Source organism: Nothobranchius furzeri, chromosome 6 (genome assembly GCF_043380555.1).
Source record: "Nothobranchius furzeri strain GRZ-AD chromosome 6, NfurGRZ-RIMD1, whole genome shotgun sequence".
Taxonomy (NCBI): domain Eukaryota; kingdom Metazoa; phylum Chordata; class Actinopteri; order Cyprinodontiformes; family Nothobranchiidae; genus Nothobranchius; species Nothobranchius furzeri.
Window position 1 is genome coordinate 55,036,838 of NC_091746.1, and position 16,782 is coordinate 55,053,619.

Consider the following 16,782-nt stretch of genomic DNA (forward strand, 5'->3'; position numbering starts at 1 on the left):
CTCTTCAGGTCATTGGCTAGTTCCCCTTGTATTGTTCTGGGCTCACCTTTCTCAAGATAATTTTAACCACATGAGGTGACATCTTGCATGGAGCCCCAGGTTGAGGGAGATTGTCAGCGATATTGTATTTCTTCCATTTTCTAATAATTGCTCCATCAGTTGATATCTTCTCCAGTTTTAATTAAATCTACTACTTAAATGATGCAAAATCCTATAGAAAACACTAATTCTAGTTCATTGTGTAAAAATTACACAGACGTTTTGAATCAGTACTTTATCACACTGGTTTGGGCATCTGGTCAGGATGCCTCCTGGACGCCTCCCCAGGGAGGTGTTTCGGGAATGTCCTGCCGGCAGGAGGCCCCCGGGTCGACCCAGGACACGTTGGAGAGGTTACATCTCCAATCTGGTCCGGGAACGCCTTGGGGTCCTGCCGGAGGAGCTGGTGGAGAAGGCCGAGGAGAGGACGGTCTGGAGCTCCCTAGTTGGGATGCTGCCCCCGCGACCCGGACCCGGATAAGCGTAGGAAGACGACGACGACTTTATCATACTCTGGACGTAACAGGAAGTCCCCTCCTCCCACGTAGTGGCACGACTTCACTTTCTGTGTCAGTGTTCGCCTTTCTCAACATCACATCTCACTTTGCAGTAGCTTTTTGTCTCAGTGTTTTCCACTGTAAAAAAGATCTGTATTTTGTTGTTGGGATCAGGACTCAGAATGGATTTGGTAGTGTAAACATCTTACTGATCACTTACAAATAATTAAACCTGTTCCAGTGTTGATGGATAATGATAATGGAATAACCTTAAATATTTTCATAATGCCTGAGAATCAGAACTACTTGTAAAATTTGTTTATTTTTCTGTTTAGCCTCTTGACCTGTGCAGCCGAAATCTTATCATATCCGAGGAAATGATCCTGCACGAGAGCAAGCACCACTCTCTGAAGGTGAGACACATCAACGTATAAGAATGTTGTTCAGTGTGTTCATATTTAGCTCAGTATGTTACCATAACTGTAATGAATGAGTTCTCAGTCTTTAAAAGGAATCTCCGTCTGTGATCTGAAAATAATTCCTGCTTTCATTTTTTATCAAAAGTTTTCACATTTAGTTATTATATGAAGCTCATGTGAAAAGTAAACAACACCTTACAAATCCTTCTTATTTATCAAATTTGGCCACGGAGCCACATTAAATCATTAGGTTATGCATATAACCACTGTTCCCTGAAGGAGAGGAACGAGGTACAACGAAGGTACTATGGGACATCATGCCCTCGTGTGGCCTGGCTAAAGACACATTTAATCACGCCTGTAAGACAAATGAAAGTGACAAGGCCTCGCCCTCCACTTATAAGCTACCGTGTCACTGTCATTCCTCTGTTCGATAGCTGCTCTTCACCCAGCTGGGCTGCGAATGGGACAGCCCTGCATTGTACCTCATTCCTCTCCTTCAGGGAACAGTGGTTATATGCATAACCTAACCTTCCCTTTCAGTCGATTCACTCGGTACAATGAAGGTACTATGGGACTTATCGAAACACCCCATGAGCAACTATCAAACCTGGCCTGAGATTGCAACCTAAGATGGCAAGTCAGATCCAGCAGAGAGAACCGCAGGGGCCACCAAAGGGGCCAAAACATCCAAGCGGTAAAACCTCACAAAGGTGTGGGGTGTAGCCCAGCTTGCAGCTGAGCAAATGTCACCAACTGAAACACCTTTAAACAGCGCCCAAGAAGCAGCCACACCTCTAGTAGAGTGTGCCTTGACCCCTAGGGGCACCTGGGAGCCAGTGATGCTGTAACACAGGGAAATGACCTCCACAATCCAATGAGAAAGTCTTTGCTTCGACAAAGCTTTACCCATGGAGGGTTTGGCAAAACACGCAAACAGTTGGTCTGTTTTTCTGATACTCTGAGTTCAATTTATATAAGCCTGCAGAGCACGAACCGGGCACAGACAATGCAGTCTCCTCTGCTCCTCAGAGGCAAAGGAAAGACTACTGAAGCCCGAAAGCTCTATGGTCAAGGAACCTTAGTTGAGCGGGATGACCTTAGGCAAATACGCAGCATTCGGATGTAGAGTGACCCTAGCTCCATCTGATGACATTTTCAGACAGGAAGGGTGAACTGAAAGAGCATGAAGGTCTCCCACCCTTTTAGCCGATACAAGGGCTAAGAGCAGAGCTGTCTTATAAGACAGAAGCTTCATACTGATCGATTCAGTAGGCTCAAATGGGGGACCACACAGAGCCTCCAGCACCAAAGCAAGGTCCCAAGAAGGGATAGACAATCTAATTACGGGTCTCAGTCTGCAAACCCCTTTCATGAACCGAACGGCTAAAGGGTGAGCGCTAGGAGAAACTCCATTAAAAGATTCATGGCAAACCGAAATGGCTGCCAGGTAGACCTTTAAAGTGGAGAATGACAAGCCCTTGTCCAGCAGATCCTGTAGAAATGACAGAATGTTCACAATGGAGCTCTGTGAGGGAACTGCTGACCTGCTCAGACACCACACTTCAAAAGCCTTCCACTTATAGGCATATAAACCCCTAGTGGAGCATGCTCTTGAGCTCTGAATAGTATTCACCACAGCCGGGGGAAGACCTTTAGCTAACAGGTTGGACCTTTCAGTAGGTAGGCCTGCAGCTCCCACAGATGCGGGCGAGGGTGCAGCACTTCCCCTTGTGCCTGTGACATAAGGTCCTGTCTGATGGGGAGCTTCCATAGGGGGGCTATCATCAGACTGATGATCTCCGGGTACCAAGACTTTGTGGGCCACTGAGGGGCCACCAAAATCAGAGATGTGCTCGACTTGCGCACTCTCTTCAGTACTGCTGGAATCAGTTCCACCGGCAGAAAAGCGTGGAGGAGAATGTTGGCCCAAGGGTGCGCCAGAGCATCCGATCCCATTGGAGTAGTCTGATCGATCAGGGAAAAGTACAGGGGACAGTGTGTGTTTGCGCTTGATGCAAACAGATCCACTACTGCCCTGCTGAACCTCAGCCAAATCTGGGACACCACCTCGGGGTGGGGCCTCCATTCCTTTGACAGAGGTCCGCCCCTGGAGAGCAAGTCTGCCCCGTGGATGAGGTACTCGGGGACATAAGCTGCTTTGAGAGACAGGAGATTCAGATTGCACCAGTGCAGCAATGTGTGGGTCAGATTCAGTGGAGGAAGAGAGCGTGTTCCTCCCTGTCTGTTTACATATGACACCACAGTTGTGTTGTCTGTGTGCACCAGCACATGTTGTCCTCTCAGGTGATGACTGAAGTGTTTCAGGGCCAGAAACACAGCTAACAGTTCCAGAAAGTTGATATGGAACCTTGACTGGGTCGAGGACCATACCCCCCTCACCGCTAAACCCCCACACAGAGCCCCCAGCCTCTGAGGGAAGCATCTGTGGTCACCACTATGCGTTCTGACACCCTCCCGATAGGGGAACCCTGGCAGAACAGCCCTGGTTCTCTCCATGGGAGGAGAGCTACCATGCAGGCTCTGGTGACCGTCAACCTCTGGCAGAGATGACTTGAAGGATGGAGATGATGAGAGCGGACCCAACGCTGGAAATGTCACATTTTTAACAGTCTGAGGCACCACTGCTATGGAGGAAGCCATCATCCCCAGCAGCTGTAGAGCTGCGCGGAGTGCCAGTCTGGCTCCCAGCTGAAAGCGCGCTAAGCAACTGTGTAGCAGTATTCTCTGGTCCGAGAGACGCGCTCTGCTTGACCGAGAGCAAATTTCCAGCCTGAGGAAGGAGAAACTCTGACTCAGAACTAGAGATCTCTTTCTGTAGTTCACAGAAAACCCCAGGGCTTGAACGTGGGAAAGTACCCGTGCAGTGTGAGCTTCTGCCTGTGTTCGGGAACTCGCTACTAGAGCCCAGTCATCTAGGTAAGCGAGGATCCGGATGCCCTCCTCCCTGAGGGGGGCTAGTGCGGCTTCCACACTTTTCGAACAGGTGCGGGGCGCTAAAGCTAACCCAAAAGGCAGAACCATGTACTCGTAGGCCTTCCCTTCGAAAGCAAAGCGCAGGAACCGCCTGTGATTGGGATGGATTCCCACATGGAAATAAGCATCTGTGAGATTGATCATAGTAAACCAATCTCCGGGACTGACTGTATCCAGTAGCTGTTTGAGTGTTAGCATTTTGAACCTGTACATGCGCAGATACTTGTTTAACACACGCAAATCCAAAATAGGGCGAAGTCCGCGCCCCTTTTCCGGGACAACAAAGTAGCCGCTGTACCAACCTTTGTTTGTGTCTGCGACAGGGACCGCTCGAATAGAGTCTGAATTTCCTCCCGTAACACGACCGCAGCGTCGGTATTTACACGTCTGCACAGCAGAGATAAATACGGGTGGTTTGACCAGGAACTGCAGTCGGTAAACCATGGCAACCGTGTGCTCGACCCAGGGGGACACTGTGCATGCTCGTCAGAGGTGAAGTTTCACCACGAGGCAACCGCTCAGCGCCCTGGTGGGGGAGCTGCTGCCCTTTGGCGGAACGGGAGGCTTTCTGAACATCATGTCTGCCACCGGAGGAAAACTGCTGTTCTCCAGCAGAGCGGGAGAACAGCAGCTTTTCCCGCTCCCACAGAGGTCGATTGCAGACAGGATTTCATGTGAAAATTGAGCTGTCGTTCACCAGCAGAGCGGGTTGACGCAGCTTTATGGGGCCAATTTGAGAAGCATTGTTGACACACATTGCATCCACACATTGTCGAGTGCAAATAGCAGTCTTTATTACATTTGTGTGCATGTTTATGTAAACAGTACAACTCTCGCCCCCTGGGGGCAGTAAACAAAGTCTTTTTGGACTGTGGGGTTGAACCATAGCTGAACCGGTCCGTTTCAACCATGGAAAACTGGGTTTTTGTAGCCCAACAGGGTCCAAAACCTGAACAATGTGGGTCCCGGGATCAGGACGACTAAGGTTTCTTCTTGCGGTTCACAGAGCGTTTCTGTGAGTCCCCAGGAGGGCCTTTACTCCAAGCGGAGTGGCAAGGAGGGAAAGACGGGGTCCAAGCTGGGACCGAGCCCTTCGCTGACACTGGAGGGGCTGTCCTCTGAGGTGGAGGAGAGGTCAGGTTCTTCCTGTCAGACCCAGGTGCCATGCGCCACCCTTCCCGCCTGGGGATGATGGAGCGTAGCGCCTCAGTCTATTTCCGCTGGGCCTCGAACTTCATCTGAATAGCGTCGAGGGGCTGACCAAACAGACCACTGGGTGAAACAGGCTCGTCCAGGTAGTTAGCCCTGTCCCTGTCGGGGACATTAGAAAGGGTCAGCCACAGGTGCCTCTGAGCCAATACAGTTGAGGCCAATACAGTTTCCCATATAAGGAACTTGATTAAAATGGGAATATGAAGGTAAAGTAGAAGCAGAGTGTGTACAATTCCCTGCTTTTTTTCTTGATTCACTCACTTTGCAAACTAGAAGTCCATTATTCTGTTGTACAAATAAAGAATTTGTGTAAAGGAGAATTATGGATGGAATGAAACTGAGGACATGTTTGACCATCTTTACTTATGTATGTATAAAGGTCACAATCGGAGTTTTTTTTAAGTGTCCAAACAAGTGAGTTATCTCACCATGAAACAACGATCTGGGTTATGTATATTCATCTGTGATTTTTGTTTTTATAGTATTTTAAATATTCTATAAACCATCAGCTGGAAGAATTTCTTGTTATTGTATCATTACAAGGAAGTCTAGTTGCCTTCATTTCAATCCACTTTGGAGTATCATTACAAGTTTAGGGAATATTGCGGAATTTTAAGGAGAAATTAATATCTTAGATAGAAAATTTTGTGTACTTGTGTTGTAAAATATGTGCCGCACACATATTTCTTTGTGAAAACCTTTTCTTTTGACTTGCACTGTCCTCAAACCTGCACACACACACACACACACACACACACACACACACACACACACACACACACACACACACACACACACACACACACACACACACACACACACACACACACACACACACACACACACACACACTCACTCACACACACACACACACACACACACACACACACACACACACACACACACACACACACACACACACACACACACACACACACGTTCATTCATACTTAACCACAACCAGGCTACAGCTACCCTCCCTGCTTTCTCAAAGGCAAAGGTCTCTGTGATTACAAGTATTTTCATCATTCACCCATTTGTAATTTTCTGGTGCTTGTTTATATTTTCTCTCCCTTAAACCTTTTCTAACCTCCCACAGTGGACACTCTGAGACAATAAAATTAGGATTAGCAAAGTGAAAAGCAGGAAATGGCAGAATGAGGCTGCAGAAATTAATCAGAAGTTATTCTTTGTTTAAATCATATTAGGCCAAAACTGTCAGGAAATGGCAAACTACCATGGTCTCAGATGACGCACTTCCATGTATTTGGACTGCAGATGTGTTAGTTTAAGGTGTGAACCACATTCAGTGCTTGTGATGCACAAAAATCATCACGTCCATCTCCCAGCTCACCACCGTCAACCATCTGCTGCCTTTCGCCCTTTTCTTTCAAACTTCCTGTTAATCAATTTTTAATCTCTCTCCCCCTCCTTTCTGTTTAGATCACAGCGTTTGTCTACAACGACTTGATGCTCATTACCAGAGAAAACGAGCCAGGCAGGTGCAATGTCCTCCAGAGCCCGCTGTACCTCCGACACCTGCGACTGCAGGACGGTATGTAGAACGTGTCGACATTAGGACACCATTTAAATAAGCACTCACTAAATATCTCTTAACTATCACGGCTGTGTGTGAAACTCTGTTTGACCTTCTGCTTCTCTACACTAGATAAGAAAAGGAAACACAAACTGCACCAACAGAAATAAACACAGTAATCAGGATATTTAGGGAACCTTACCCAATTCCTGTTGCTTTGTCTCTTTTTTTTAACCTTGGTATAAACGACCGTCTCCTGCAGCACGGAGTGAATAGCTTGGCCCCTCGGAGCTGCACAGTGCCCAAGAAAACCAAATAAATACAACATGCTGTAAACATCTTTGAGGAGGAGGAGGGCAGGGTGCAGATGCGTGATGGGCTAAAGGCCAGGAGTTCAGGAGTTTTGAACTTTGTGATGCATGAACGTGGACTGCAGGTTTAGGTGGGGGGTGAGTTGTTTAGAAGTAAATTTTCTGAGCTGATGTTCCTGTGAAGTGATTATTAGTTAGTAGATCAGTGATTGTTGATGTGACAAGCTCATTAGATTTTTTCCCCCACTTGTTGGCTTTACTTGTGGTTTTTGAGAACATCTCCTACGCAAGTTCCAGTATGACCTCAAACTGCCATTTAATCTACCCTAACCTATTCTGCTGCAGGTGGGATAACGCTGTCTGAAAGACTGGAACCTTGGTCTCACGCATGTGAAGTTCAGTCACAGTCGAGCACTAGATACATTAACAGGATATTTCAGAGACTTTGACATGTATTTCTGTGTAAAAGTTATAAATAATAGCTATCTTACGCATTGTCTGACAAGACTAGTGCGCTAATATAGCTAGTCCGAGCACAGCCAAGATAAAAGTGTTGTGCTGCCATCTTAAAACTGCACTGGTCTTTAAAAATTCATTGAGGTTCGTGCAAACGTTTATTTTTAAATTTGGCATATCTGTGGTGATTTCTGAATGTAAATGTCTGCAGCAGCAGCAACGTGGTGTTTCAGGTGCATCCAGGGGTCAGGTCTGGCAGGATTTTGTGATATTTCTGCAGAAATAACAGCATTAATTAAAACTGATGGCAGTGTGACAATTTATAAAGAGAAGTTTCAGTTAACCTCTATGATGTTTTGGATGCTGCGCAGCTTTAAGATGGTAGGAATCCACACTGGTCTTGGCTTTTTTGGGATAAGCCATCAGTAGCGGCAGATGTTATTTTCCTTGCCCCAAACTGAGGCTGTTCGAATAGTTAAATAAAAATCTAAATTCAAATACTTTTAGTAATAGTTTTACTGTTTTTCCACAACCGGATGAAAATAAAATCATTGATCAGCATTTTGATGAAACGTTCCTGATTAGAAATCATGATTTTTGTTTTCTACATGTAACATATAAAGTTATATCTGGAGAGAGAGAGTAAAGGGTCATGCCCCATGACTAAAGAAGGTCAACTGCAATATGAAATATTGAATGGGTATATTGATTACAACTACGAAACAATGTTTACTCTGTAGCTAAATGGACCAGTGGTGAATAAAAACAAACAGTGAGCTTTTCCAGGAGAGGTGTACTCTGCAGTTACTGTTGACCTCCTCTGGGTCACCCCTGACCTCCATCCTGCACCAGCCAGGCAATAATCAGCAGGGTGGAGGGATTCAGAAGGGTTTGCGTGTCTGTTTCATGACGGGACACACACACAGACACAGATATTCACCTCCACCCTGCTGCTCGTCATTGTTAGTTCACTTTGGCAACGTCACTCAGGAAGGAGGCGCCGGGGGACTGTGTTTGTTTCAGTGAGGGTGTGTTTGTCGTGTGTGTGTGTGTGTGTATGTGTATGTTTTATGTGCATGTAGTCACACAGGACGAGTTCAGTAAAGGGGCTTTCCTGTGTTCCTATTACCCCAATACTCAGCTGAGGAGCGTGGGAAACAATGAGAGGCACACTAAAACCAGCACGGCCTTACAAATTAAAACATTGTCTTTAAAACAAACAGACCAAAATGATTATTTCACCGCATTTACACTAGTGCAAAGGGCTATTGTTAAAAACATGTTTGTTTATGAAGCTTTTTGTTCTTACGCCAGGTGGCTTGGACACAGTCACATGCAAGAAAGGGACTAAAAAATTCGTTTTAAATCATTAAAAGCAGCAAATATTCAAATAAAATCCAGCAAACTAATTACAAAAAGCATGAAGACCTCTCAAAAGAAAACTTGGCTCCAGGGAAGCACAGAGAATTATTTACTATACTTTTGCACATGAATCCAATTTTCTGGGCACCTCCTTCGCTAAAATGTCGACACCAATCAAACATACTTTTGCCTAAGAGGATTACCACGGAGGTTAGATGTAATTAAAATGTTGCCCTAAAACATTAATATAAAAGAGCCCTTAAACATCCATAAAGCAGTTTCTGATTTTTAATGGCTCTGCAACACTGACCTCTGCTGGTGAGGTTGAACAGAAGCAGCTTTTATATTGACTGAGTTGAGACTGCTCCGAACTGTGTTGGGCATCTTAAATTAAGTACACCGTAATTAGTAATAGTTACAGATTACTTTTTCAAAATGTAATTGAGTTAGTAACTCAGTTAACACCGTGTAAAATTATTGGTTACATATCAAAGTAACTGACATTATTGCTATGTTCCATAGTATCTAAAACATCACAAACATTTTTATAACTGAAAGATTCTTGCTGCCTAGAATGAATCTTAAACAGTCATTCAGTAAGAATGTTCTTCTGAATATCTGGAATGTTAATTTCCACTAGGAACAATAACATTATAGATATCTAGAACTTCATGGTTTTCAAGGATTCTGAGATTTCTTAAACTTAATTTCTACTCAGTTGTTTATGTTTATTTATTTGGCAGACGCTTTTATCCAAAGCTACTTACAATTTATAACCTATAGGGCATGTTGTGATCTGTGGGGGAAACCGGAGTACCCGGAGGAAACCCACGCATGCATGGGGAGAACACGCAACTCCACGCAGAAGTGCCACAGCCGAGTTTCGAACCTGCAACCTTCGTGCTGCGAGGCAACGGTGCTAACAACTGCACCACCATGCAGCATGCAGTTGTTATTATGGATATCCTTAATTATAATTTCTACTACTAACAACATAGCCAGGGGACCTGGGGATGGACTGTCCAATCTCGGGGGCAGAAGTTGCTGAGGTAGTCAAACAACTACACAGCGGCGGAGCCCCGGGGGCGGATGAGGTTCATCCTGGGTATCTTAAGGCTATGGATGTTGTAGGGCTGTCGTGGTTGACACGTCTCTGCAACATTGCGTGGTCATCGGGGGCAGCTCCTGTGGAGGGGCAGACCGGGGTGGTGGTCCCCATCTTTAAGAAGGGTGGCCTGAGGGTGTGTTCCAACTATAGGGGGATCACACTCCTCAGCCTCCCTGGAAAGGTCTACTCCAAGGTACTGGAGAGGAGGGTCCGATCGATAGTTGAGTCTCAGATTGAGGAGGAGCAATGTGGTTTTCGTCCTGGCCGTGGAACTGTGGACCAGCTCTATACCCTTGCAAGGGTGATGGAGGGGGCATGGGAGTTTGCCCAACCAATCCACATGTGTTTTGTGGATTTGGAGAAGGCTTATGACCGTGTCCCCAGGGGCACCCTGCGGGGGACGCTCCAGGAGTATGGGGTGGGTGGCTTTCTGTTAAGGGCCATTCAGTCCCTTTACCAGAGGAGCGTGAGTTTGGTCCACATAGCCGGTAGTAAGTCGGACCTGTTCCCGGTGAGGGTTGGACTCCACCAGGGCTGTCCTTTGTCACCGGTTCTGTTCATTACATTTATGGACAGAATTTCTAGGTGCAGCCGTGGTGTGGAGTGTGTCGAGTTTGGTGGCAGGAGAATCTCGTCTCTGCTTTTTGTGGATGATGTGGTCCTCCTAGCTTCATCCAGCTCTGACCTTCAGCTCTTGCTGGGTAGGTTCGCGGCCGAGTGTGAAGCGGCTGGGATGAGGATCAGCACCTCCAAATCTGAGACCATGGTTCTCGACCGGAAAAGGGTGGCTTGCCAAACTCTGGGTCGGGGGAGAGGTCCTACCTCAAGTGGAGGAGTTCAAGTATCTCGGGGTCTTGTTCACGAGTGAGGGTAGGAGGGATCGGGAGATCGACAGGCAGATTGGTTCAGCGTCTGCAGTGATGCGGACGCTGAGCCGATCTGTCGTGGTGAAGAGGGAGCTGAGCCAGAAAGCCAGGCTCTCGATTTACCGGTCGATCTACGTCCCAATCCTCACCTATGGTCATGAGCTTTGGGTAATAACCGAAAGAACGAGATCGCGGATACAAGCGGCCAAAATGAGTTTCCTCCATAGGGTGGCCGGGCTCAGCCTTAGAGATAGGGTGAGGAGCTCGGACATTCGGGAGGGACTCGGAGTAGAACCGCTGCTCCTCCGGATCGAAAGGAGCCAGTTGAGATGGTTTGGGCGTCTGGTAAGAATGCCTCCGGGACGCCTCCCCGGGGAGGTGTTTCGGGCATGTCCTGCCGGCAGGACACATTGGAGAGGTTACATCTCCAATCTAGTCCGGGAACGCCTTGGGGTCCTGCCGGACGAGCTGGTGGAGAAGGCCAGGGAGAGGACAGTCTGGAGCTCCCTAGTTGGGATGCTGCCCCCGCAACCTGGACCCGGATAAGCGGAGTAAGACGACGACAACTACTACTAACAACGTAGCTGTTGATGTCGTCATTTGCAATTTTGACTAATGAGAATACAATTAGTACTAAGGTAAATTAAATCATTGTTATTTAAAACATAGATTACCGAGAGGTAAAATTATTGATTAAATATAAAAATGGCTTGCCTTAATACTGTCTCCCTGTGCGCCCTGTTTTCATTCGTTTCTTCACTTTTCTGAAGCACAGTTTGCTTGTTTAACTCCCCTTTTACATATTTGTTCCCACCAATATTTACAGGTTCCTTCATGTTAATGCAATAATTGTCCCAGTCATTTTGTGCACACCACCCCCTCCCTGCCTTCACAATGCGCGCGCACACAAACACACACACACACACACACACACACACACACACACACACACACACACACACACACACACACACACACACACACACACACACACACACACACACACGTTGATTGAATGTGTGTGTGTGTGTGTGTGCGCACGCTCCACACACATGTGTCTGTACATTTTTGCTGTGTGTTAGAGGCTTGTGGTAGGATGGGGGGTGCGGGTTTAGAGCCATTCAGGTCAGCCTGACAGTGATGCTGCGTTTCATTCAACCAGATTGTAGTAACTTTACTTTACATGCCCGATAACGGTAACAGCATCACAACGATTGGAAAAGTAATTAATTAGATTACTCTGTTAACTACAGATTAATGCTACTAGAATCATCTTCAGTATGTTCATTCCGTGTGTTTTGTCAACTTGCATTACTTGGTTCTCTTAAAACACTGAAATCCTTTACCTTGTTTTGCAAACGCTTCGGCTTTGGCAATGCAAGTTCACGCTGTTATACTTAAACACTGTTACTCTCAACACTGCCAATCAGAGTTGGACCGGGACTAAAACTCAGCCCGGGCATTTAGAGCTGAGACCGACCCACCAGTTATTGATGAAAAAACAATGAACATACTTTTTCTACACCAGCTCTCTAACCCTGGACCTCAACATTCCATATCCATCATGTTTTAGTTATTTCCCTGCTACAGCACAAAAACTGTGCTTACTTTGTTTCTTAACGCAACAACACAATGCTACAGAACATCAACAGACTAAGAAAAACTGCTGATAGCAGCCCGTCACGCCACTCCTGCCCACCCTTTTTTGTGTTGTGATTGACTGCACTGTCAGTGCTCTCTGAAACTGTCAGCCCATGATTGACTGACAATGTCAAACATGTAAATGCTGGCAACACACTGCTAGTCCTCTGTATCTAATTGGCCAACAAAATTGGATGGAATTTAGAGAGAGAGGAAAAAAAAACATCGACCCACATTGGGTAATTGGACCACCCGACGATGCCCGGTATGCCAGATGGCCAGTCCACCCCTGCTGCCCATTAAAGAGGTCTTTGTCCTTTTTCTCTTCACCTTGTCCTAAAAAACAAACAAACAAACAAACAAAAAACAGGTAAAACTGTCATCTACATTTTGATATCTACTTTTATTTCACTTGGGACAATGAAACACAAAAATACGTTACGATAGCAAACGCAGATGCAACACAGGGAGAGGTTAAAAGCCAAGACCGTTTTTGAGTCCACCTACAAAACCTGACAGTTTTATGCTATTAAACATTTATAACATCTTTTGTTGTATAAGAATCAACAAACACATTTATAATACATTTCCTTACAATTTTAAAAATAAAAATGAAATAATCAACAAAGAGAAGAACAAAACATGTAAAAATGACTTTTTTAAGGAAGTGGTAAAATGTGGTTAACTTCTCTATAGTACAGAAATGTGACTTCAACAAGTGAAGATTATTATGGTAGTTTATTTCTTTACTTTCACATCCAAAAGGGGTTAAATGAAGGCAACTCGGCTTCTTTGGTTTCTTGACGAGGTTTCGCTTCGAGCTTTGAGACAAATATGGGCAAAAATAGGAATGTCCACTATGATTGGCTGATATTGGCATTAAAATGAAATATCAGAAATTATTGGTATGGATTTTTAGTCTTGGGCTGCGCAGTGCTGCAGTGGTTAGAGCTGTTGCCTTGCAGCAAGAAGGTCCTGGGTTCGCTTCCCAGCCTGGGATCTTTCTGCATGAAGTTTGCATGTTCTCCCTGTGCATACGTGGGTTCTCTCTGGGTACTCCGGCTTCCTCCCACAGTCCAAAAACATGACTGTTAGGTTAATTGGTCTGTCTAAATAGTCCTTAGGTGTGTGTGTGTGTGTGTGTGTGTGTGTGTGTGTGTGTGTGTGTGTGTGTGTGTGTGTGTGTGTGTGTGTGTGTGATTGTTTGTCCTGTGTGTCTCTGTGTTTCCCTGCGATGGACTGGCTCTCTGTCCAGGCTGTACCCCGCCTGATTGCCCATTGACCGCTGGAGATAGGCACCAGCGCCCCCCGCGACCCTACGTGGACAAAGTGGGTTCAGACAATGAATGGACGGATGGATTTTTAGTCTTTTAATGACACAACATTTACATTCCATGCACATATTATATATCAAACGTGAAAAGGACAGAGCTGAGGTTTTATTTTTTAAGGTATTTTTGTTTGGTAGATCTGGGCTAACCAATGGAAGATGTCATATTGTACACAGATAATGTTTAAAGCTCAAGTATGAATGACAGGAGGTGTGTGTCATTGGTTACCTTGGTGTTGGTTTATATTAGTGTCAGGAATGAAGAGTTACGCTATATTGGTGTATTAGCTAAAAAGCCCACATAGAACATCCCAGGTTAAAAGCTGAGCAACTGTCAAAAAAAGCTTAGTTTAGATTATTTAATATCAGCTCACATGTGTTTGATTCATTTATTTATCCATTAACCCTCTGGAGGCAGGCGTTGCAGATTTACAACAGTTAAAACCTACCTACCTGGTTACTCCACATACGTATTTCATTAACATTTTTTAACTCAGAAATACCCCTGAAGGACTTAGTTGTTCGTCTTTTTATCCAAACTTATTTTGAGCCTGAGAGAGTTAAAGGGACATTTCTGCCACAAAAACAAACCACAGTAAAACTACAGAAGTTTGTTCCTTAACTAAATATTGGAATAAATGTCAACTCGTCTTCTTTCCTTCAACAAACTTACAGTGTTCTGACTCCATATCCTGAACTATCTGGGTGGAAAATGATGTTTTAAATCTGCTTCTATATTCATAAAAGTGCTTGGCTGAAGAGGCGTTTACAGCCTGGCAGGCCAGACAGGTTTGACCTTAACTGGCTTGACATTTTTAGTTTGCTTCTACAGAGCAAGTTTTTATTGATTATTGCCCGTGCAGATATAGACTGGGTTCACATATATATTAATGGATTCACAGTAACACCAAGATTTGTTTACAAGAGATAAATAAATCCCTCAAAACACAACAATTAGCGCAGATTGAGTTAATTTTGTTTCCCCGCATTTAAACAGATGTTAATCATAGATAGACGATGTTCTTGTGTCTGTACTTGGAGTATAAGAGTAAACATCACCACAACATGATGTGGTTCTGGGTCTAAGTGTGCATGTTCTCTCGATTAAAACCATTTATCTTGACTCCAGACCTACAGGCCTGTCTCCCACAGCGCTTCTTCAATGAATTATGGGAGCAGGCCTAGAAGGCTGACCCGCTGTAAAAGCTTTCCATCAATAAAAGTATTTTGGCACAATCACCATCGGAAATCAACAATGCTGCATTATATACAAGAAGGGTGGGAGTGTGTGTGAAAGGGACACCAGAGGGAAGTCGGCTGCACCATCATGAGATGATTGAAGCATTGTCATATAATAACATTTTTTATCTTTTTTCTTGCAGATTACACTCATGAGCTGAGATTCTACCTTATCCACATGACGGAGGTAAGAGAAAAGATTGGGTTTGTTGTGTGAAAGGCAGAAATAAAGCGGGTAGACTAGGATCTAATGTGATCAGCCTATTTCGTCTGCCAGCCAGAGGGGCAATAGACTCTGGTCGAAATGAAATTACAGGAAAGACTCAAGGATTAGCAGAAAGCACTAATGAAAACATCCCCTTTTCCTTCTCAGACCTTTCTCTTTTAAACATATATTGTTCACATTTGTTTAAGACATGCAAAGGCAGAAGTCACACCTAAAGATGTTTCAGTAATTGTTGCACAATCAGGCAGCTGAGATTTTAAGACGTTTACATCCAGGCGTGTTGCACACATCAAATCTCTGTAAACGTGATTCATCTGTTTGTTTACGTTTAGGTTCAGTGGGCTGTTTACTAGTTATGAAAATAATCACACTTTCTTCCGTCTGCTGCAACACCTCTCGTGGTGTCTTGTTAAGATGAAAGGAAAAAAGAAAGGGTCACTTAGAGCCATGTGAAAAATTACACAACTGTGTGCAAAAGTCTATTTTCTTCAACATATGAGGAGTTATGTTCTGAAATGGTCACAAAGATTTGTCTTCTCTGGAGCAGCAGGGAAGACAGTCTAATTAAATTAAGGGTGGTTTTATGCCCCCTGTGCTGGGGGCGCTACCCCCTCAACCCTGAGTCGGAGAAGCAGGCTAAAACAGAAGGAAGGACTTGAATTCCCAAACCTTAATTAGAATTTAAAAGAGGTGAAAAATCTTCAAGCAACAGGCCAATAAGTCGGTTTGCTTTTAACTTCTTTGTCCTGCATGGCTGCAAAAGACTCTTTATGTAATCCTAGTGAGCACATTGAAGACATAAATTATTATCTGTTGCACTAAGATGAAAAACTTCCTTTCATTTTTGCAGAGGTCCCATAAAAGCTCCTATAAATCTTTAAAAGTCAGTTTTGTCATTTTAAATCAATGCATTTCATGACTCATCATTTTGATAGCTAAAGACTGATCATCTGAGAAGGGGCTTAAAATATAAACTGTGGAGACTGCTGCTCTAGTTTTCCAAAAGAAATACAAAAATGTCTAGCCTTTGTAGCTCATCTGCAGTTTGCTTCAGCTGTGAAGATCCATCATGGCTTTACTGAGCACATATATACACACCTTGTTTTCTGTAGACGCACGCACGCACGCACGCACGCACGCACGCACGCACGCACGCACGCACACACACACACACACACACACACACACACACACACACTTTCTTACATTGTGTGGAATGTGCTGTGTAGCCTTGTTATAAGCTCATGAATCTTTTAAAAAGGCTCCTCTCTCCTTGAAATTCCACACTGAATGAGACAGGTCTGGGATCTGTCCCCCAGGCTGGAAAAGAGGGAGGAAAAGGCTTCAATATTAGTCAGTCTATTCAATTAGGCAACATTTAAAAATAGAACAGTAAGAGAGTGTGGATAGAAGAGGGTATGAGTAAGTAAAAAAGGTGGTTGCATCAACAGCAGAGAATAATTTGGCCTATATTTGACAAGTTTCCTAATTTTATTTTATATGAACCATATATATTATTTTACTAAATACATGTCATACATT

The 16,782-nt window shown here is 44.6% G+C and overlaps 1 protein-coding gene across 3 annotated transcripts in view; it reads left to right on the top strand.

The window, feature by feature from the left end:
• rgs3a (regulator of G protein signaling 3a) overlaps positions 1–16,782 on the top strand; it is a 164,709-nt gene that overhangs the window by 43,263 nt on the left and 104,664 nt on the right. For all 3 annotated transcript variants that reach the window (XM_015942701.3, XM_054744384.2, XM_054744383.2), the window contains 3 exons: positions 872–949; positions 6,608–6,719; positions 15,158–15,201. In XM_015942701.3, coding sequence (XP_015798187.3) covers positions 872–949; positions 6,608–6,719; positions 15,158–15,201 — 234 coding nt within the window. The remainder of the gene's footprint in view (positions 1–871; positions 950–6,607; positions 6,720–15,157; positions 15,202–16,782) is intronic.